The following is a 22755-nucleotide window of genomic DNA, read 5'->3' on the forward strand; positions in this document are numbered from 1 at the left end:
GAGGGTTTATTTTTTTTCTAGATCTAAGCTAAATTGTATGTTTATTACCAAGTCACACAATAACAAAATCCCAACTGAATTACTTCATAGATTTGTTCCTGATCTCGAAGATATTGTAAATTTTGAAGAACTAGTAAAAGAAGAAGGGCTCTCAGAAGAAACTTTAACAGCAGCACGGTAATCTAAAATTGTTTCATGAAGAGACCAAAAGTGTCCATGTTTTAATTAGATAAAGCCTCAGAGGAGTGCCCAAGTTTAATTTTCAAAAATCAAATGCAGTACAAGTTAGAAGTAGGATTTCTCCATATTCCCCTGGAGTTATAATTGGAACCCAAAAAGTTCATGTGGGACACCATGGGAGGTTTCTTGGAGGAAACCTAGGTGGGAATCTCTGAAATTTGATTAAGAAAGAAATCGTCCTTAATATCCCCTTCTGTTTTTCCCTCCTCTCACATTTTGTGCCTGTGGAGGTTCAGGCTACCTATAAGTTTAAAGCAAGACAGTATATTCCTAGAAGTGTGACTTCAGTTGAGATCGAAGAGATGAGGAGGCTCGTATTGAGGAGGCTCATATTCATTTAAAACAAATTTTGAGGAGAAATGATCAGTCAGCTTCTATGGACTTTGAGCTCTTATACTGAATATTTTGGGCAGAACTTCAGTCTACATGGTTTTCATTGCTTGCTATGTTGTAATTCACTGTAAATGTCTCTCCGATAACTCAGAAGCCAGTCATTCTTATTTATTAAGTTCTTGCCCAATGTAGAGCATTGAGATCAATCAATCAATCAATCGTATTTATTGAGCGCTTACTATGTGCAGAGCACTGTACTAAGCGCTTGGGAAGTACAAATTGGCATCACATAGAGACAGTCCCTACCCAACAGTGGGCTCACAGTCTAAAAGGGGGAGACAGAGAACAGAACCAAACATACCAACAAAATAAAATAAGTAGGATAGAAATGTACAAGTAAAATAAATAAATAAATAAATAAATAGAGTAATAAATATGTACAACCATGGGAGGGTACAGCAGAGCAGCAGCATGACTAAATGGAAAGAGCAAGGGCTTTGGAGTCAGAGGTCATGGGTTCAAATTCTAGCTCAACCAATTATCAGCTGTGTGACTTTGGGCAAGTCACTTCACTTCTCTGTGCCTCAGTTCCCTCATCTGTAAAATGGGGATTAAGACTGTGAGCCCCACATAGGACAACCTGATCACCTGGTAACCTCCCCAGCGCTTAGAACAGTGCTTTGCACATAGTAAGTGCTTAATAAATGCCACCATTATTATTAGAGTTAATAGGCATGATCCCAGCCCTCAAGGACAGTTATTAAAGGACAAGATATGTGAAGACAGATATTGAAGCGGTGTGGCTTAGTGGAAAGAACAGGGGCTTGGGAGTCAGAGGACACAGGTTGTAATTCCGACTCTGCCACTTGTCTGTTGTTGTGTGACCTTGGGGAAAGTCACTTAACTTCTCTGTGCCTGTTACCTCTGTAAAATGGGGAGTAAGACTGTGAGCCCCACGTGGGACAATCTGATTACCTTGTATCTACCCCAGTGCTTAGAACAGTGCTTGGCATATAGTAAGTGCTTAACTATCATAATAATAATTATTATTATTAAAATTAATTTCAGGTAGGGGAAACACCAGAATATAAGGATATAAACCTAAGTGCTCTGGGGTGGGGGTGGGATGAGAACCAAATTGCTTAGGCCATAGGGACCCAAGTTCATAGATGGGGTAGTCGGAAGGGAAAATTGGGTTGGGGGATGAGAGATTATTGTCATGTCTGCACTGTGGTAGATCAGAGTCAAAATTCAAAACTACTAGAAGCTGACTGCCTCTTGCCTTTGATTAAAAAGACAGTCAGGTTGGACACAGTCCCTATTCCACAGTGGGCTCACAGTCTAAATGGAAGGGAGAATGGTTATTGAACTACTATTTTACAGATGAGGAAAATGAGGCCCAGGGAAGTTAAATGACTTTCCCAGGGTCACACAGCAGGTAAATGGTAGAGTCCTCTGACTTCCAGGCACATACTCTTTCTACCAGCCCACGCTGCTTCTCTGGCTTCTTTTTATCTATTCTCTCCTTAACTGGTATGGAAGTTTCAATGATGTTAGTCTCCATTCTTTGGAAAGTAAGGTGAAGAGTCCATTCAGTCTGCTGAAAATTGGAGTTATGAAGATGAATCTTTCGACATTTGTACTTTTTAAATTTGTTAGTGTTTTATTGGTTCTGGAGTTTCCCATCTGCCTAACTTCCTGATTGCTATTCACAACCCAAGTGGCCAAGTGTGAGTTATGCTCATTTTCTCTCAATGAGCTAATCCTGCTTGTCCTGTAAACAGATTGACCTCAGTCTTCCCTCCCTGTCCCCACTTATGGTCTGGTATTTTGAGAGGTGCTGCACTAGCTGATTTCCTCAGGGAGGGACTCAGGAGTGCATGCTTGCACTGTAACTCCTTGTTTTCTGCCTTTGCTCTTCTTTCTTTAGGCAGTTGGATTCAGTCCTCAGTGACCACACACGGAATTCTGCAGAAGGCACAGAGTACTTCAAAATGCTTGTGGATGTTTTTGCTCCTGAATTCCGCAGTTCAAAAAACATGCATCTCCGCAATTTCCACATCATTGTTCCTCCCTTGGTTAGTACTTACTACTGTTAGTCAGTTAGTCGGGTTTATTGAGCACTTATTGTGTGCAAAGCCCCGAGTGCTCTGTAAGGGCTCTCTAATTCCTTCAACATCAGTTGTGTTGAACTGATGACTCAGGCCAAGTAGACATTCATTCAGTCATATTTATTGAGCACTTACTGTGTGCAGAGTACTGTACTAAGTGCTTGGAAAGTACAATTCAGCAACAGAGACAATCCCTGCTCAACAAGGGGCTCACAGTCAAGAAGTAGTTGATGCAGGAACTGTGTTAAACATATTTTGGTAAGAGCACTTGCTCTCTGAAATGTGTCCTGTTTCCCTGTTAGCCTTGCTGATTCAGTCAGCCATTGAGCAAGAGCTAGATTAATTTCATCTGTGTTCATTAATAGAAACACGAGCTACATTCATACTCTGAATTGAACTGCACAGCTTCCTTGGCTTCATTTCCTGGAATGCTCCATAGACTCTATTTGAAGTGCTTAATCTAGGCTAATGTTAACTTTCACAAACTTGAAGAGGTTCCTACCACCAACCCAGAAGACTTGAATTTCGTGAGCTGTGCTATTCAGTAATATTTCCTGGATAGTCCAGGATAAGTGTTAATGTTTTATATCTTTTTATTATATACCTTCAATGGTACTTCAGACCTTCAGTTAGAGTGAAAACCAGGGAGTGGAAGATGAAACTGTAGTATTAGTAGTATTCAGTAAGCGTTCATGGAGTGCATAGACTGGCTACAAGTGCTCCACCAGAAGCTTCTTGGGATTAACCACAGGTGTTCAGGGCTTTCCCACAGGCTTCCCTCTCCACCCCCCAGCTCTCCCATACCCTCCCATTCCTTACTTAGCCTTAGGTTGCTTCTCACCACTGCATTTCCCACCCCTTGCCCTCTATTTAGCTTTTCTAGCTAGGGCATCAGGTGAGGGGAAAAGCAGATCCTGCAAAGAAGTTGCCCACTAGTTTAGAAGGTGGAGTAGATGGTCCTGAGACTGAGTCTGCAGATCTGGGAATTTTCCAGTGTTCTTCTCCATTGGCATGGATGACAAGATCTTCAGGTGTTTTGTTTTGTTTTTTTTAATTGAAGGGGCATTACCTTTGTAAATTATAGCAACCTCAATTATGTGCATTATTTCCCTCCTAAAGCGGTAGGATCCTTCTGAGTTTAAAACAATCCAAAAAAATCTCAGGAACATAGGCAGTACAGGAGCCCTGCAGTGTAGAGAGCTGCAGCTGGTAGGGAGCATTTTGGAGAATATACTAGGTACATGTAAAGATTCAAATCACTGTGCAAATCCAAAATGATTCTTTTTGAAGCCGTGGTTATTTTCCGAATTAAGTTGTTTGCCTCTCTTCTCATGGGCTCATTTCATTTCAGACCCTCAACTTTGTAGAGCATTCCATTAGCTGCAAGGAGAAATTGAATAAAAAGAATAAACTCGGAGCTGCTTTTACTGATGATGGCTTTGCCATGGGTAAGCTAGATGTAATTGTTTTTTTCATTAGATTCTGTATGTGGTATAATGAATTCTTGGAGGTGTTTGAAACTGGAGCTGTTCATTCTACACTTTTGGCTCTCAATGAACCCCATTTACTGCATTACCCCTGATGACAGTGATTAGGGGTGCATCATTTACATAAAATGTGTAGGCTTTTTCAGCCATCCTTTTTATTTCAGATTAGTCTTTGCGGTCTCTTGGTTTTATATTTGCTCCAAGTTTTCAGTGGAATATTTTTATATTTAGCTGAGTTGCATTGGATTTCCTAATTTCTGTTGGGGTATCTGAAGCCCCAACCTTGTCTATTGAACAACGCAGTTTTTTGCATGTCTGCTTTGTCACCCTAGCTAGGTGTCTTTCCAAGGAACTTATGTACTTTATGAAGGAATCTCATTTTAGTCCTTGAAAAGTATTTTAGAGCAGTGTTGCTTCTGAGAAATGAAGATGTGTTCTTAGATTGTCATTATAATAATAATAATATTTGTTAGGACTTACTAGGTGCCAAGCACTGTTCTAAGTATATACCTTGGGGTATATACAAGGTAATCAGGTTGTCCCATGTGGGGCTCAGTCTTAATCCCCATTTTACAGATGAGGTAACTGAGGCACCGACAAGTGAAGTGACTTGCCCAAAGTCACACAGCTGACAAGTGGTGGAGTCGGGATTAGAACCCATGACATCTGACTACCAAGCCTGTGCTCTTTCCACTAAGCCACGCTGTTTCTCGTGGCTTAGCAAAGTACTAAAATGGAACATAAAAGCATTCCTACTAAAAGGCCTAGAGCAGTGGTGTGAAGTACATGCATTTAAAGGAACTATGTCCCAGATTTCACTATTATTTAACTTTGGTAAATGGTTTGTTAATGGCTACAGGTGTGGCTTATATTCTAAAGCTTTTGGATCAGTACCAGGAGTTTGACTCGCTTCACTGGTTCCAGTCTGTCCGAGAGAAGTACATGAAAGAGATCAGGGCAGTAGCTAAACAGCAGAACGTGCAATCAACCAGTCAAGATGAGAAATTACTGCAGACTATGAACCTAACCCAGAAGAGATTGGATGTCTATTTACAGGTATAGTGCTAGTCACTGGCTCCTAACTGACCTTGTTGAAGTCCCACCACACCTCCTGATTTTTGATAGAGCGCTAATTCTTGCAGGGCATCTGAAAAGCTCAAGTACTATTCACTCGGTGAGCAGAATGCCATGAAAAAACCCAATTTGGAGAACAGATGGTACTTGCTGACCATCAGTCCTGTGTCTTGTGTGAGCTTTAATTGGAGAAGGCAATAGAATTTATGGGCATGATTTTAAAATGTTTCCTTATAAAGTTCTGCAGGCTAAATTTGTAGGGTGCAAAAATGAATTCCCTTAAGTTTTATACCAGCCTGAGGCATTTGTGTATCTGGGTAGAGTGGATCATTTGATTCAATTTCTGTTTCTAATAGTTCTGTAGGTCTGAAAATGATGGTAATTAGAAGAAAGCTGAATGCTGTTGTGTCATATGCAAGCACTTTATTCATTGTCTTTTGTCTGTCCTTTTACCTAGGAGTTTGAGCTGCTTTATTTCTCACTAAGCAGTGCAAGAATTTTCTTTAGGGCAGACAAAACTGCCGCTGAAGAAAATCAGGAAAAGAAAGAAAAAGAAGGTTAGTAAATAGTAATAGTTGTGCTATTTCTGGAGCACTTATGTGCCAGACACAGTACTAACTGCTGGGGTAGATAAAAGCAAATTGTGTTGGACACAGTCCCTGTCCCACATGGGGCTCACAGTCTTAACTGCCTTTTATAGATAAGGTAACTGAGGCCCAGGGAAGTGAAGTAACTTGCCCAAGGTCACACAGCAGACAAGTAGCAGAGCTGGGATTAGAACTCAGGTCCTTCTGACTCCTAGGCCTGTGCTGTATCCATTTAGGCCGCACCTCTTCACAGTACAGCAGGGAAACTTAGGGCTTGCAGAAAATAGTCAAGGACATCATGCTTCTGTGAAGCTGGCTGGGTTCTGTTTTAGAGATATGTCTGGGCTATCACGAGGTTATGTTTATAGGTTTTTGTAGATGCCTATTTCTGTAGTTTAACCCAGATCCATATCCACTGCCCCTTTATTATTTTAAGCAAATAAATAGGAATCTATAGAAAACTCAGACTGAATAACCCAAACTAGCTATGATTTTGGCCCAGTGAAACAGTGATAACTTTCTTCTGGATGTTTATACTTTATATACACTTAGTTAATCAATCAATCAATCAATCAATCGTATTTATTGAGCGCTTACTATGTGCAGAGCACTGTACTAAGCGCTTGGGAAGTACAAATTGGCATCACATAGAGACAGTCCCTACCCAACAGTGGGCTCACAGTCTAAAAGGGGGAGACAGAGAACAGAACCAAACATACCAACAAAATAAAATAAGTAGGATAGAAATGTACAAGTAAAATAAATAAATAAATAAATAAATAGAGTAATAAATATGTACAACTATATATACATATATACAGGTGCTGTGGGGAAGGGAAGGAGGTAAGACGGTAAGACGGTAAGAGGTAAGTTAAAAATAGGCAGGTCTGATTCTCAGACTGGGTAGAAAAAGTGGCTCAACCATATGGGCCCAATTTGATTTGGGTACAGTTGCAATGTCTTGGATGTGGTTAATGAAATTTGCAGCATATGAAATGTACAATTAAGCATACTTACTAGGTTGGATTAATAAAGATGTAGACACAAAATACACTTACTAAAATGATGGGAAGTGCTTAGAACTGGGAAACCTAATAAATTTTTCCGTAGTGCAATTCTTGTCAATTAGGAATAGATGATGGTATTTTTGGAGTCATGACTGTGCGGCTGGTAACTGCATTCAAAGACATTTTTGCTCAGCTTTTACAGTTATGCCAAATTTTTTTTCAGCTCAGTTCAGTCAGGGTAATGTGGGGCCTGTTAAGTTCGTGGGTTATGGAAGTGAGACCCAGTTACGTTTTTCACCCAGTAAAATGGCAGCTTAATTAGTGATCCATTTTGTGTTATCTGAAGATCAGTCAAACAATCTCATTTACCGAGCGCAGAGCATTGTACTAAGTGTGTAGGTGAGTACAATATGTCAGAGTTGGTAGACCCGGAGTTTACAGTCTAGAGGGGAAGATAGACATTAAAGTAAAATGTGGATACATATGTAATGCTGTAGGTGGGGTGAATATCTGGTGCTTAAAGGATACAAATCAAAGTGCATAGGCAGTGCAGAAGGGAGAGGGAGTAAGAAATGAGGGCGCCTTGGAAGGGGCCCTTGGAGATGTGATTTTCACAGAGTTTTGTAGGTGGGGAGGTTGATGGTCTGTTGCATATAAAGGGAGAGTTCCAGGCCAGAGACAGGACGTTGGTGATGAGGTAGTTGAGATCCAAGGAGCCAAGTGAGCGTGCCGGCTTGTAGTAGGAAATCAGCAAGGTGAGATAAGGGGGGGCAAGGTGATTGAGTGTTTTAAAGCCACTCGTAGGAGTTTGATGTAGAGGTGAATGGACAACCAGGAGAGGTTCTTGGACTGAACTTTCTGTAGAAAAACGATCAGGGCAGCAGAGTGAAGTAAGGACTGGACTGGGGAGAGGCACAAGGCCAGGAGGTCGGCAAAGAGGCCAATGCAGTAGTCACGAGGAGAGACGATAAGTGCTTGGATCAGCATAGTAGTAATTTGGATGGAGAGGAAAACACAGGTGCTAGCGATGCTGTAAAGGTCAAACTGACAGGATATGGTGACAGATTGAATCCACACTTGTCATTCTATTCCATCCTTTTCTGTAAAGATGGTATAGTGCAAGCTTTGTCCTTTGGGATATTTAGGCCTCTGAAATTCGCACTTGCTGTAAATATATTTAACATTTAAATTTTTTTGTACTTTTGTACCTTTAGAAGAAACAAAAACCAGCAATGGAGACCTATGCAACAGCTCGTCTCCCACTGATCCTGTTGTGAAATGATGCTGGAGGACTGCACTGTTCACCTGAAACAGTATTACAATGATTTTCATCCTGTTTCCACTACCTTAGGGGGATAAACATCTCTTAATACCCTGCTGAATTGAAAAATCTTCAGACACTACTCAACCTTACAACCCCTCTTCTAGGCAGTGCTTTAAAATGTGATCATTTATCATCTGTCTCTTTGTTGGAAAGATCCAGAACAAATTTTTTGAAATCTGCTCTGGCATTCAGCTTATGCACCAGTGTGCTAAGAAGCAGTTATTAGTTAAAGATGTTGCAGAAGAGCAAGTCGGAATTCCTCGTCTGTCAGAATTAGACACCAGCTCCTTCTGTACCGTACAGATCGTTTTTTACAAACCTTTATTCCACAATGAACAGGAAATCATTTTGATGTTTTCAGCAGCTTTGGTATACTTGAAAACAAGTACTGTTAAATCCAGGAATACGGTTATATTTGGAACCAGAAATCCCTGAAGCATAAACAGTTCTGTAAAGAGAGTCCAGCCTATATATTTTAAGGATGAGGCCTAGCTGATAAGTGCATTTGCACTGGGGTCTTTTGATAACTAGCCATGGTTTACGTTGATTGAGTCACAGAGAATGGTGATAAAGAAATCTTGAATCCTTCCACAGGCCACTTTGGGAGATGTGAGGGAGTTGAAACCCCAATCATTATATTAAATGTGTCAAAGGTTTATTTGATTCTGTCCGTAAAGGAACTTCAGAATCAAGCCCAGCATCTTCTTTCAAGCTCACTTTGGATTAAGGACAATGAGGTTTGTGCCAGATTGTCGAGCAAGCTTGCCCTTCCATACCCACCCAGATGGTGACTGGCTACCTGGAATTTCCTCATAGGCCTGTGCCCAGCTCAGAGCTTTTCTTTGAACACAAGCTGGGGACTTGGTTTTACATAGTTCTCCTGCAGTCTTGAAAAAGTGACCACTGTGATGATGTGACAACCTCCTAAAGGTTATGCAAATGATGAAGGGTGTGAGGAGTGATCCAGCAGTTGGCCTGCAAGTAACAAAATGGCTCATTTTGGGCGGGAGTCACTTGGCAGTGGGTGCTGCCTTCAGACTGAAAAATGTCCCAGTTAAACGTGGCTTCAGACTGAAAAAATGTCCCAGTTAAACGTGGCATTCAGTGACCAGTTTTTCCATTCTTTGTGCCATCTTATCCTCAGGGTAGACTTCAAAATGACCCAGTGTCCAGCTGGCCCAGAATTTTCCCCTTGGCTTGATTCAGTGTAACTTTCCTGCCTCAAGCTAAGCCAGGTTCTCTTATAACCCAAAGGATTCAGAATATATACAATTGGCTCTGCTTTTCAGGAACATAATGTAAAGAATCCTAGAGGGGAATCATTTAATCACTTATAAGTCACACTAGTTGCATATAGGGCCCTTAAATATGCTGCATAATTTTTAATTTATGTTTCCTTAAGTTTTTGTAATGGTAATTTTTAAAAAATTTGCATTTTCTTCATGTCAATCGCCACCATCTTTCGCTAAAGTAATGATGTTTTGGGAGAAGAAAAACTGAGTCAGATACCCCCCTCCCTTTCATTGACCCTCAAAGCATGTAATTTTTTGGCCTCAGCAAGACTAAACTTCTGCCTTTGCCTCCAAGTCTTTGCGCACTCCGGTGATTAAGAAGAATGCCCTACAGAATCCTTCTGACCTCGGCATTACTGTGTGCTCTTTGTTCTGGGCAACCGTATCTACTCAACCAGTGCCGTGCTAACAATATCAGCAGGTTTTGGATGAAATCTGTTGATATTTTACATAGTTTAGCTCTGAAGTCACTGGTCTGGGTATGACCACACACCGGTGTCAATATATGCATTTGTACAAGGATGGTTTTTCTTGGAAACAAATTCTTAAGTACTGATATCTTTTCCTAGCATACTGTAATCTAATGATGAACATCAGCATTCATCTTAAAAATCCATGATTTAACTATTCAAATTCTCAGGAATTAAGGACCAAACGTGTATTCTAACTTCATTTTACAAAAATAAAGGGATTTTGTTACCTCAGTTGTATCTTTCCCCACTTATATGCAAGCAGAATGCATGATGTACATTAAAATGTCAATAAATATAATTTCAAGAACTTCCTTTACCTTGGTTTTTATGTTCAAAAGTAAATGTCCTACAAGAATGTTTCAGTATTTTAGTAGAGCAAAACTATCCTTATTGCCACTAAACATCCGATTTTGCTCTTTTCATAGCCTGCTAGTTGCAAATACAAAGAAAATTGTATTTTTGATAGCCAAACCCAGGGAAATTACCTAGTTTGCATTTCTTTGCATATTTTACTAGAGGGGTGCTCAACTTTAGGAGAGATAAAATAAGGCTTTGAGCACTGGTGAATCTATTCCTGGTAATCCAATACAGTATATATAAATAAGACCCTAGTTCTTAAGTAGTTAAAGAGAGGGATGTTAAAGAAGTAATGTGGTAAAAACCCTAATTGGTGTGGTGCCTACACAATGTCCAGATTACTTTGTCATCAATATGTTTTTTTACTCTGCTGGGGAATTGGGTACCTGTTGACTGGAGAGGTTTTTTTAAAAACTTAAGTTTTAATAACATTGACTTATTTATCATGCATGGCTCTTCTGGCTACTTCATATTGCCACAGAAAAACCAGAATTTCCTTCCATTAAAGAAGAAAGGGGACTCAAGGCTTAAGATCTGATGGTGTTACTCCTATGGCATATTTAATCTCTACAGTGATTACTGCATGGAGCTAGCAGCTATGAGGAACAGTTGGAAGATTTGGATGAAAATTCTGCAGAGTGTAAGCGGACCCATGGAATTCCTGTGCACTGAATTGAAGAGCTTAATGACAGTGGCTGTATAGTTAGGATTTACTCTATACAAAACAAGTACTGGTTGTAGAGAATGTAAAATAAAGTAACTAATGTTGGGAAAAAGTTGAGCTTCCTTTTTTTCTTTTCCTTCTCCTGTTTGCAAAGTGTTTTTTTACTAGTGCAAGGCTGCAGTTAGTCATCATCATCATCATCATCAATCGTATTTATTGAGCACTTACTATGTGCAGAGCACTGTACTAAGCGCTTGGGAAGTACAAATTGGCAGTTAGTCACTGGGATTTGAGGTGTAGAAACTTTTAGAAAACACCTATGTGCCTAAAGCAAACTGACTTTGCAGTTTTCAGTTAAAGCAAGGGTGCTATGTAGTCATCATGAGCGGAACAGAGAGCAGACCACCTTGTGATCTGAACAACCTGTGCTAACCAAATGTTTTGGACAAAAGGCTTAGGAATAGTTACACTGGTAATTTTACCAGGGCCCTTCCTCCCACAGCAGGGGCAAGTGGGTGAAAATATGAACAAAGCAGTGAAAATGTACTTTTCCAGAACCTTAAGAGCTCCAGTAGTGTAGGTAGTTCTCTGTAATAACTGCTAATCCTCATGTACTGTGGACAATTTAAGGGCTGGGCTCAGCTGGTGGAAAATAGAGTCCTTTGTACTTAGCTGGAAGCTGGCACTTTACAAGGACCTGGGAGGGGGAACACAATGAAAACAAATTTGCAACTGAAGAGGCTGCTGGGGAGGGCTGGCTCCTGTTCCTGGAACGACTAGTAATGAACAGGTCTTAAAGCAGCATGGACCACTCCCCACAATGGCCGGATTCCGGTCCATTTCCCGTCCTTGCACACTCCCTGTGACAGGAGTCCAGCAGAAACCAAACAATAGGGACTACTGCATGCCTGCAGTCCCAATCCGTCCCTTTCCAGGTTAATGACCTAAAACAAAACTGACTTGTTACTAACTCCTCTGTGTTCGGGTGCCTTGGTGACTGCAGCCTGCCACCAGCCTTATTTTCTCTCTGGCCTGTGGCTGCCGCCTAGGACCCACGCACTTTGCTTTTCAGAAAGTTTTTAACCTTTTGGTCCCCTTTCGAGTTGGATGACAGGCCCACAATTGGTACCTTCAAGGCAGCAGTGGGTGGATGTGGAGAAAGGGCCTGGTAATGAGGAAAAGATGGATTTGGAATGGAGGCGGGGAACGGGCTGGCCCACTCTCTCCGGGATGCTCCAAGGTATGCTGTTGTCATTTCCTAATAGACTTCAACAAAATGAAAAGTTACAATAATATCTGTTAAGCACTTACTATGTACCAAGCACCGTGCCCCTCGTCCCACTTGGGACTCACAGTGTAAGGTGGAAGGAGAACACGTATTGAATCTCCTGCATTGAGGGGACGGGTACTGATAATTTAACTCACTTGCCCAAGGCCACCCACCCAGCAGGCCACTGGTAGAACTGGGCTGAGAACCCAGGTCCTCTGTCTCTGGCTCGTGCTTCTTCCACTTGGGTCCCACTGCTTCCCTTCCAGGAACCAGCCTGTCGAAGCAGCACCTCAGCTTTTACCCTTCCTGCCTAGAGTCTCTAGAAAATAACCACCAGAGGACGGAGGAAAACGAGGAGAAGCAAGAGCTTTTAAATCATTTCCTAGCACGCGCGTCGCTAGGCTCATTTATTAGAAAGACATTTGTAAGTTTTTACTTTCACCATAAAACTTATAAACGTACCAATTCAAGATCATGAGCCCTGGCTGCCTGTTTTTATGGGTGAGGTGGAGCTCTGTCAGGGGACTAACACATCGACCCTTGCAACAGGCCGTATGATGGGAATCAAGCTCTGAAACAACCGGTCCCTTCCCTGAGAAGGGTGGGGTGTGCTTGGCTCAGAAGAAAGAGAGACTGATTGAGCTGCAACAGCCTGGAAATTCACACCCCTGCTACTGGAGATCCACTACCTAATCATCACACAAGACTAGTACAAATTCCTTAACTTCCCCTTAGAATGAATAATGATGATGATGGTAAGTCATGGTATTTGTTAAAGTGCTTAGTATGTGCCAAATACCATACTAAGCGCTGGGACAGATACAAGATAATCAGACCACCAATCAGTCAGTTGAGCATATTTACTGAGCACTTACTGTGTGCAGAGCACTGTACTAAGCGCTGGGGAAAGTAAAATACAACCCACAACACATTCCCTGCTCGCAACAAGACAAGGGTCCCATCCCACCTGGGGCTCACGTTCCCTGTGATGACTTTCTCCTCCCCTCATCTTAGTTGAAGACAAATGAATACATCCTGACGTGTACAGTACACACGGATGTTCTTTACTGCATGATCTAGAGCAGGGAGTTGCCTAAAAACCCCCAGAGAGGTACCTCATACTGATTTCTGCACAACTCAGATACACACCTAGGCATCTGAGAAGAGCAAAACAATAAATGGACTTCTATATGGTATGTAGTCTTGTAAGAGTGATAGGCACTTAAAGCTTATTAGGTGAAATACAAAAATAGATTATATTAATAGGAAATATTTAGGTGGTTTTTTTTAAATCAAATCTTTTGTCAATCCAGGCTACTGCCACCCGTACAAGGACACTAGACTCTGGAAAGATGACTTCATTTAAAAAATAAAGCAAAGAGTGCAGTTTTTCCAACTTCATTTGGAGAGGCTATGCCATGCAAACTACAAAAGGGCCTTACTTCAAAGCAGCTAAAAGTAAAATTTAAAATTGGGCAGGACTGTAACGTTAACCGTTTCCTGCCGTTCCCCTCCAAGCCTCAGGGCATCGGGGCTGTGACGACACGTTCCCTACACGATTGTCAGCATTCTGAAACCACGTTAGTGTTCTGGGACATCAGCAGACCTGGGGCTGTTTGCCGAGGAAATTTTCCCGGGCTCTCATCATACCCAGTGCAGACTGAGTTTATGCTTCTGACTCTTCCCCCTTATTTTCACTCGGGCTCCTGTCAGCGGTGTCCGTTTGGTCACTTAACAGCACAAACTTCCCATCATTGGTTAGCGGCATGGAGAGCATCAGTTGGGCCAGTGCTTCTGGATCCTGAAAACGAGAGTTTGGAGAGAATCAAGCCTAAGCAAACGGACAGGATTTCAGTTCTATCCTACGGGATCAGTATGGACACACAGACCCTAGGCTCTGAAAAAAATCGAGTTGGGACCCATGAGTTCATGGCCAGGAAGAGCTGATGAAAACTGAAAAGCAATAGAGCTGCACCGGCACCAAATTAAGACCTCGGGTGCATCTCAGTCTGGAAAAGACAGGAGAAAACAGCCATGAGCTGATTCAGAATAACCAACTCCAAGGGGGATGCACACTGGTTTTGGTCAGGGGCCTACTTTACACATGCAGAACAGTATTTCAGTTACTGATTCTTTCAATTAAACAATAGAAAAAGTACTTTACCTTCTGAGCCTCAATAATTTCTTTTCCCAAGCTGATGGCATAACAAATCTGAAAAAAAAAGGAAGTCAGTGATTCTTTAGAGGATAAAAAGCACCTGTTTGAATGGATATTTTCCAAATGACATAGGATGGGGTGAAGAAGCTTTGGGGCCTGCCTGTGCCACGGTGTCAAAGCCAGGGAAAGAAGAGTCTAAGGAGCAGTGTGGCCAAGTGGAAAAAGCACGGGTCTGGAAGCAGAAGACCTGGCTCCTAATCCCAGCTCTCAATCAATCGGATTTATTGAGTGCTTACTATGTGCAAGGCACTGTATTACGTGCTTGGGGGAGTACAATGCAACAATGTAACAGACACATTCCCTGTACACTGCCATTTGCCTGCTGGGTGACTTTGGTCAAGTCACAACTTCTCTGTGCCTCGGTTTCCTCATCTACAAAAATTCCTTCTTATTTATTTATATTAATGTCTGTCCCCCCCTCTAGACTGTGAGCCTGTTGTGGGCAGGGAATGTGTGTGTTCATTCTTATATTGTACTTTCCAAGTGCTCAGTACAGCGCTCCGCCCACAGTAAGCGCTCAGAGAATACAACTGACTATCTCTCCCTACCTCTCCAGGGAGATTTAAGGACAAATGAGACAACTGATGTGAAAGTGTTGTAACAAATTCAAGGTGTTACGGGGCCTCCAGCTGTCAGGCCACAGCCCTCCACATACTCATATCCCTCCTCTTCTAACAGGCCTTCTCCTATTAATTTCCCAGCACCCTGAGCTATATCACCCCTCAGTATTAACTCTGGCCCTTTTGAATTTATTTATACTTTCCTCTGCACTCAAATATATAAAGTGTGCTCCTTTATTTAACCACGAGTTGTAAATATTTTTATTTAACAACAGTAGTAATGATGATGGTATTTGTTAAGTGCTTACTATGTGCCAAGCACTGTTCTAAGCACTGGGATAGATACAAGGTATCTTCATGCTTGTCTCCCCCATGTAAGCTCCCTGTGGGCAGGTAATGAGTCTCTTCTTTATTCTGTACTGCCCAAGCGCCTAGCACAGGGCCTGGCACCAAGTGGGTGCTAAATAAGTGCAACTTCTCCTCATATTACTACTAAGAGAGATTCACCAATTAGGGATGTGAAAGAGGGGGAAAAAAAGCCCAGGATGAGATTTGCTCTTTTACTACGCCCGATGTTATTCAGAAACTCTATTAGAAATGGAGTTAAACAGAAGACTCCTCCAGACCTTTTCGCCTTCCGTGTTACTTTCAAAAATATATGTGCTCAAGGACTCTTCCCCTGGAGATTCAGCAATGCGCACCACAAAGCCAACCAATCTCTTGTTGTCTTGATGAGCAGCAAACTGGGTGACACTGGAGAGTTCAAACTGGAAAACGATATTTGAGAAAGGCTGAGTTTCACACAACCTGGCTGCAACTGAAACACCCAGCTGATCCCTAACAAGGATGGACCTGCCCCTCCAAATGCCTACATCCCCTGCCCTGGGCAGAAAATCTGTATAAGAATGAATGAAAAATACTTACGCTTGTCCTTGTAACTTGAGTTTGGGGATCTATCAGTCTGAAATTAAAAATATAATGTTATAGCTTAAAGTTTGTTTTAGACATATACACACATATACATACATACATATACCATATACATTTATACCGTATTCTATAGTATATAGATATACTATACTATATTCTTATAAAAGCTTAGGAGTTACAAAGTTGGTCTTATTCTGGTTCATTTTCTCATGCAATAAACATGATCAATGGAAAAAAGCCCCCAAACAAAACATTTCAAATCTACTATTTTCCAACTTGTAGCACCAAATGAGAATCAAGCTGGGAAGTTTCTTTTTTTAGGGAGAATAAACCACAGGGGCCAACTTATTAAGTTTCCAAGATCAGTCATCTTTGTAAATCACAGCTGGGAATGTGGATACTTCATTCTCCAAAAGTCAAACTTAGAGAAATCAAAGAGCCTACAGAATTTTCTGATGGATTCTAAGGACAGTTTTCTTCTTAAGGTTGACAAATACTTCCAACCCTCTTGACACAGCTCCAAGAGCTGATACTCAGAGAGAGATATGGACCTTAAAAAAAGGATCAAGGGTCTTTGGGGGGTGGTGGAGTGGAGGAGACAAGGAGGGAGGGAGGGAGACAGGGAGACAAGGAAGCAGGGAGGGAGAAAGGAGGGGAGACAGAGAGGGAACAAGGCTGTACCTCAGAGACTTGCTGGTGACCATCAGGTGGGACTCGGTCATGCGGAAGATATTATGAATGGCGCGAGCCGCCAACACCTGCCGCATTGCTTCATAAATCACTTCATTGGTGCTGTCCGTTTTGACAGCCATGGAGCCCAAAAACCGGACTATGAACATCTGCTGCAAAAGTGAATCTGAAAGATAAAGAATGTTCTCTAGTGCTTAGAACAGTGCTTGGCACATACTAAGTGCCTAAATATCATTAGTATTACTATTATTATTATCCTTGGTGACTTTTTCAATGAGTCAGATTTGGGAGACAATGAGGAGAGGGCTTCTTCCCTCTGACACTCTATGAAGTCAGGTGGCCACGTGGTTGCCCAAAAACAGAGATGGGCTCTGTGGGTCCAGGGGAGTGGGGGGCGGCCGAGGCAAGCACCTCACTGAAGCCAGGAGCCATGGAGAGCCAGACTAGCAAGAGTCACTTCTGCCCCAGATGAGGCCCAGGTGGGATCTCACCATTCGGGTGTCATCTTTGAAAAATAAGGGCCAGTGATCTAGCTAGGGGTAATCTATGGCCAGAGCAAGCCCTGGTAATAATAATAATAATTAATAAATTACAGTATTTGTTAAGCGCTTACTATGTGCCAAGCACTTTTCTAAGTGCTGGGGTAGAGACAGGGTAATCAGGTTGTCCCACTTGGGGCTCACAGTTTTAATTCCCATTTTACAGATGAGGTAACTGAGGGGCAGACAAGTAAAGTGGCTTGCCTGAGGCCACACAGCAGATGAGTGGCAGAACTGGGATTAGAACTCACGTCCTCTGACTCCCAAGCTCGTGTTCTTTCCACTAAGCCACGCTGCTTCTCCAAGAAGCTGGCTGAGAAGGCCTCATTTAAAGAGCAAACATGCCCTTTCATGTGCAGTTGATCATTTTGAGTTTACCTCTTTGCTTTCTTTCTTAGGAAGACATGCTTATGCACACCAGTTCCAAACAAATGTATAAACCAGCAGGGGTCAGACTAATGTCTCTATTTTCCCCCCAAAAGTATGTGAGTGTGCAAATCAAACATCTTAGCCAATACTACTAATAATATTGATTGTGATGTTTGTTAAGCATTTCCTATGTGCCAAGCACTATACTAAAAACTGGGCTAATCAGATTGGACAGTCCCTGTCCCACATGGGGCTCACAGTCTAAGTAGGAGGGAAAACAGGTACTTAATCCCCATTTTACAAATGAGGAAACAGAGGCAGAGAAGTCAAATGACATGGCACAGGTCACAGAGCAGGCAAGTGGCAGAGAGGATTAAAATCCAAGTCCCCAGGCTCCCAGGCCTGTGCTCTTGCCACTGGGCAACACTGTTTCTGAACTCAAACATTTCACATGCATTTGGACTCTCCCACTTTATCCAGTTTCAATTCAATTTTCTTTTTCATTTTTTTAATACTATTTGTTAAGCACATACTATGTGCCAGGCATTATAAGTGCTATGGTAGATACAAGCTTACTAGGTTGGACACAGTATCTGTCCTGCATGGCACTTAAAGTCTTAATCCCCATTTTACAGATGAGGTTACTGAGGTGCAGAGAAGTTGACTTGACCAAAGTCACACTGCAGACAAGTGGTGGAGCTGGGATTAGAACCCAGATCCTTCTGACTTCCAGGCCTGCGATCTATCCAATAGACCATGCTGCTTCCCTTTGAAGTTTTTGAAATCTCTTTGAGAGAGACACAGAGAGAGAGAGAGAGAGAGAGAGAGAGAGAGAGAGAGAGAACAAGAGTTCCTTCTGACAGTGCATTGTACTGCAATCTGAAAGACGGGTGAGTGGAGAGCTTTCCCTGAGTCCCTGAGACTGTTCCATCCAAAATGCAAAATGAAAACATATGTTACAGAACTGGCTGTCTCACCAATAAATTTACCTAATCTCACAGAAGCAGGCTAAACACGCAGTTAAGAAAAATGCACCTTGCAAACCTCTGGACCAATCAACTCTATTCACTAGCCCTTCCTTCCTTTGCTGACCAATACTGTTCTTCCCGATGACACATTTCATAGGAATGAGTATCACAGCTGGAAGTTCACTGACGTGGATTATCATTTCAGATTTCATTATAACTCATACTTTCCCAAGGCAAGGCTTCTTTAGGCACTGTCTGATTTCTACCAGCCCCTGCAGTCGGAAGCAGCCATGACCCAGTGGAAAGAGCATGGGGCCTGGGAGACAGATGATCTAGGTTCTTAATCTCAACTTTGCCACCTGGATGCCAGGTGACTTTGAGCAAGTCACTTAACTTCTCTAGCCCTCATCGTCATTATCTGTAAAATGGGGATCAAAAAAGCTATTCTTTCTCCTGTGAGCTTAACAACGGAAAGGAACTAAGATTATCTTGTATCTAGCCCAGTGCTTAGTTCAGTGCTTGGGGCACAATATGATTATTATTATTATCATCATCATCATCGCTTGGCCGAGTAAAACAATTAAGCATAAACCTTACCTTCTTCGTTAGACTGTTTTTCATCCTCAGATTCACCGAAAGGGTTTGTACGTCTGGGGGAGGTTAAAAAAAAACCAAAAGTATCTCAGAACAGCCTGAGTCTGAATGACAGTTGGCACTCACAAATCAAAGTGATGGCCAACTCATCCCCCATCAAAGGATGATCATATTTTGTCCGTTTTGCACCCAGTGGGGGGATTCTTGTGCCCCTACCTGCCACCTCGATTCTGATCTAGGAATTCAGTGGCTGGGAGAACAATGTCAAACTGGATAGGTGTTCCAGGGGCAATCAACTCCTTGGCATCAGGCACTGCGGCTGGTTTGTCTGGAACGCTCTTGTCAGTTTCCAACTCCGTGGTCTTCGGGTTCTGGCTAGAGTGCAAAAAAGGGAAAGAGAAAAGAGCAACAGCCATCATTAAGCCTGGGTCCTGGCACGTGGTCCAGGAGAAGGCTGCTCAGCTCCAATCACTCCAAGGAATGAATCGGCGACAGACCGTGCCCTGAGTAACGTATCATCCTGTAAAAAGGTGGTCGAGTATGGCCACCTCGTCTATTACACCAGTTGGAGTGAGTGAAATCTGCAGGTCTGTAAACAGATGGTCAGGGACTTGGTCACCTCCAAAACTGCTGGGTGGGGTTTCTGGGGGTTCAGCTGGCACCTCTGAGACCAAACCAACTTTAGGCTTTGATGAAAACTCCTAAATTTCATCCCAGAAAGAAGTTAATATGACAAATCTTGGTGGCAGAATAGTTATTTGACATACTTGGAGCAATTTTTTCTGCAAAAAAAGCTCAATATACTGACCTTCTAATAGATATTAATCTCCACCAGCTAAATAAAATAATCTCTGGGAAAGGAAGAAAGAAAAAAATCCACTGGACCTGTGACTGATCCACCCAGGGGCTCAATCCCCTTTCCAACTCTACCTCTCTGTTCTTCCTTGCTCTCTGCCCTTCGCTCCAGAATTGTTTGCTGATTGTTCAGCGTTCATAAATCTTGTGCTACTAACTCTGAGAATCTTATGCAATATTCACTCCAACAAACATTTCAATTTTGTTTTGGATAGACTAACCACATTATGATTTCTTTGGTTTAAAAGAAAAAATTCTGTCAGAAAACACGGCTGCTTACTAAGTTCAAAGTAAGAACAAGTCATTCAACAGGTCTTATTCTCTCTCTCCAAGAAGGAAGAAAATATGCTCCTTATTGTGAAGATGAATAAACAGCACCCTGTTCCTACCCCATGGGAAAATCTGAGGATGGGATACTTTGCAATAAAATGGCGGCCAACAACGTGACACTGCTTTCCCTGAAATATTACCTGGGGCGCAAGCTCTCATGTTTTTTCCCGAAACTCGTGATGGGGGTCACTGCCTGTAGAGCTGTCTGGTTCAGCTTGATGGCGACCGCCTGACGGGAAATGGAACAGAGACCAGCCCATTCACACGTGTTAGGAGGAGAAGCCGGGGGCCTTCGCGGACCGAGAGAGAGAGGGTGAAGCAATCGTTGTTACCTCAGGATTGTCGGTCAGATAGATCTGCCTGGAGATGTTGTTGATTGCACATATCCACTGTGAAGGACAAGGAAATGCACTGAGCCTCAAGAAAACTGACCCGAGCAAAGAAGTAGTTCAAGCGAGCAAAGTCTTTACCTCCTCGTTTTCCTTTTTGCTTTCTGCTTGAAGGGTTATCCCCCTAAAATAAAAATGCAGCCAATTAAGAAAGCTTCGTGCTATTACCTGGTGAGATCCTAGCTCAGGAGAAACTGGTAAATCAAATTATTTCCAATGCACGTACTTCGGAGGCCCCTGAGCTTTCTGTCAGCCCCCTGGGGTGCCCATTTAATAGCCCGTACCTAAGGCACATGAAAAAGCTTGCGCATCTTCCCGAGTACCTACTACATCCAGACGACACTGATTTACTTAGCAGGACCTGGCCTGAATTTACTAGGGTTACGCTGACTTTTGGCTGTGCTAAGTTCATTTTCAGGAACTCTAACTCTAACCCAAAACATTAATGCTTTGCTGACCTCTAAGAGATTAGCCTGAGTCCCCAACTACCCCCTCAGAGAAAGGAGTTGACAATTCCTGAAAAACAGCAGTAAACGATGGGTCCCTTGGCAGCAATGGCATCAGCAAACATTGCCTTGGGTAGAAAACCTGCTAATCATACGATTTTCCGGTTGGAGTGGTGATCTGGAAGCAGTAGCGTCGGTCTTCGCAGTCCACCGCCATCACGGAACAGTTGTCCAGGTCCTGGATCAGCCCTCCGGCCACGGCTCCCCGAGGCTGGCACATCAGGTTGCCCCCTTGAGTGAAGAAATAGAGTCTCTCCCAGGTGGTTGTCACCAGGCCCGTTTTACTGCGGAGACAGGGGAAAAGAGAAGGGGGAAAGAAGGGGGCAGGAGGAGGGGGAGTGGAAGTAAAACACCCTTTATGAGAGCCAGTTAACAATAATGATAATAATAACTGCATTATTTGTTAAGCACTTACTATGGGTCAAGTACTATCCTACACACTGGGGTAGATACAACCAAATTCAGATTGGACATAGTACTTGTCTCACATGGGGCTCACAGACTTAATCTCCATTTAACAAATGAGGTAACTGAGGCAAAGAAAAGCTAAATGACTTGCTCAAGGTCACAGAGCAGAAGACAAATGGCGGAGCCAGGATTAGAACTCAGGTCCTTCTGACTCCCAAGCCTGTGCTCTATCCACTAGGCCACGCCGCTGCTTCCAGTTGGTCTTCGATGACTGCCGTCACCCCATGTTTTGACTATAATGCCGTTGGGGACTAGGGAATGTGCTCCCAATGTGGGTCTGTCCGGACACAATGCTATGCCAAATCAATCAGTCAGTCGATCAATCAATGGTATTAACTACGCACTTTGTGTGTGCAGAACACCGTACTAAGTGCTTGGGAGAGTACAACATAACCTAGTTGGTAGGTCCAGTCCCTGCTTGGTATGAGCCCGGAGAAAAAGTTGTGTACCTGCACGCACACTGGTGATCCAAACACATGAACACTAACGTGAGCGTCCCTTAACATGGCCGGAACTCGGCATCATCAACGGACTGAGTGGGCCAGAAAAGTGATGCATCATCTCTGGGCTGTTCTCGTAGGTGAACTTTGCTGGCCCTTTAAAATGTTTTAGAACATCCCCTCTCCGAAGATGACTGCTGATTCATAAAGCTGGGCAAAACAGATCCCCAGGAGAGGATCAACCCTGCTCGGCTAGTCAGATGGAGTCAGATGCAGCTCCCAAGGTAAGGCGCAGAACACACTGGGATGGATGCTTGAGGACAGGGAAATAAGCTCTAGCTGCAACCACTTTGGGCGAACGGAATCACGTCTTCAGAGCGTGATTTGTATGCTGCTTTAAGAAGGCAGCAAAGCCTGAGGTAAACTGTGATATAAGTTGTCAGCTGTGCTTGCCTCTCGCAGACTGGTTGGAAACTCTGGTCACACAGCTTCAAATCTTTAGGGAACTTGCAATATCTTTTCTGCCTTACCGTGAGCTTCTTCTGGGCAGGGAATGTGTCTACCAACTCTACGTGTATTGTACTGACCTCTCCCGAATGCCTAGTAAAGTGCTAGGCACCTAGTAAGCACTCAATAAATACCACTGCTTGACTGATTGATTGACCTGCATGGAGACATCG

The 22755-nt window shown here is 42.8% G+C and overlaps 2 protein-coding genes across 2 annotated transcripts in view; one reads left to right on the forward strand and one right to left on the reverse strand.

Annotated features, from left to right (window-relative positions):
- The window catches only part of WASHC4 (WASH complex subunit 4), a 49841-nt gene extending 38791 nt beyond the window's left edge, over window positions 1-11050 (forward strand). Inside the window, exons 28-33 of the mRNA XM_038756161.1 lie at window positions 91-177; window positions 2504-2651; window positions 4036-4132; window positions 5031-5227; window positions 5703-5802; window positions 8054-11050. Coding sequence (XP_038612089.1) covers window positions 91-177; window positions 2504-2651; window positions 4036-4132; window positions 5031-5227; window positions 5703-5802; window positions 8054-8121 — 697 coding nt within the window. The 3' untranslated portion in view covers window positions 8122-11050. The remainder of the gene's footprint in view (window positions 1-90; window positions 178-2503; window positions 2652-4035; window positions 4133-5030; window positions 5228-5702; window positions 5803-8053) is intronic.
- Window positions 11051-13500: 2450 nt separating this feature from the next.
- Window positions 13501-22755, reverse strand: part of APPL2 (adaptor protein, phosphotyrosine interacting with PH domain and leucine zipper 2) — a 51369-nt gene continuing 42114 nt past the window's right edge. The window contains exons 11-21 of the mRNA XM_038756003.1: window positions 21263-21451; window positions 20743-20785; window positions 20605-20661; window positions 20413-20501; window positions 19304-19462; window positions 19091-19143; window positions 16609-16783; window positions 15922-15958; window positions 15624-15764; window positions 14384-14431; window positions 13501-14020 (exon numbers count right to left, since the gene is read on the reverse strand). Coding sequence (XP_038611931.1) covers window positions 13886-14020; window positions 14384-14431; window positions 15624-15764; window positions 15922-15958; window positions 16609-16783; window positions 19091-19143; window positions 19304-19462; window positions 20413-20501; window positions 20605-20661; window positions 20743-20785; window positions 21263-21451 — 1126 coding nt within the window. The 3' untranslated portion in view covers window positions 13501-13885. The remainder of the gene's footprint in view (window positions 14021-14383; window positions 14432-15623; window positions 15765-15921; window positions 15959-16608; window positions 16784-19090; window positions 19144-19303; window positions 19463-20412; window positions 20502-20604; window positions 20662-20742; window positions 20786-21262; window positions 21452-22755) is intronic.

The sequence above is a fragment of the Tachyglossus aculeatus genome, chromosome 14 (assembly GCF_015852505.1).
Source record: "Tachyglossus aculeatus isolate mTacAcu1 chromosome 14, mTacAcu1.pri, whole genome shotgun sequence".
In the NCBI taxonomy this organism is placed as follows: Eukaryota; Metazoa; Chordata; class Mammalia; order Monotremata; family Tachyglossidae; genus Tachyglossus; species Tachyglossus aculeatus.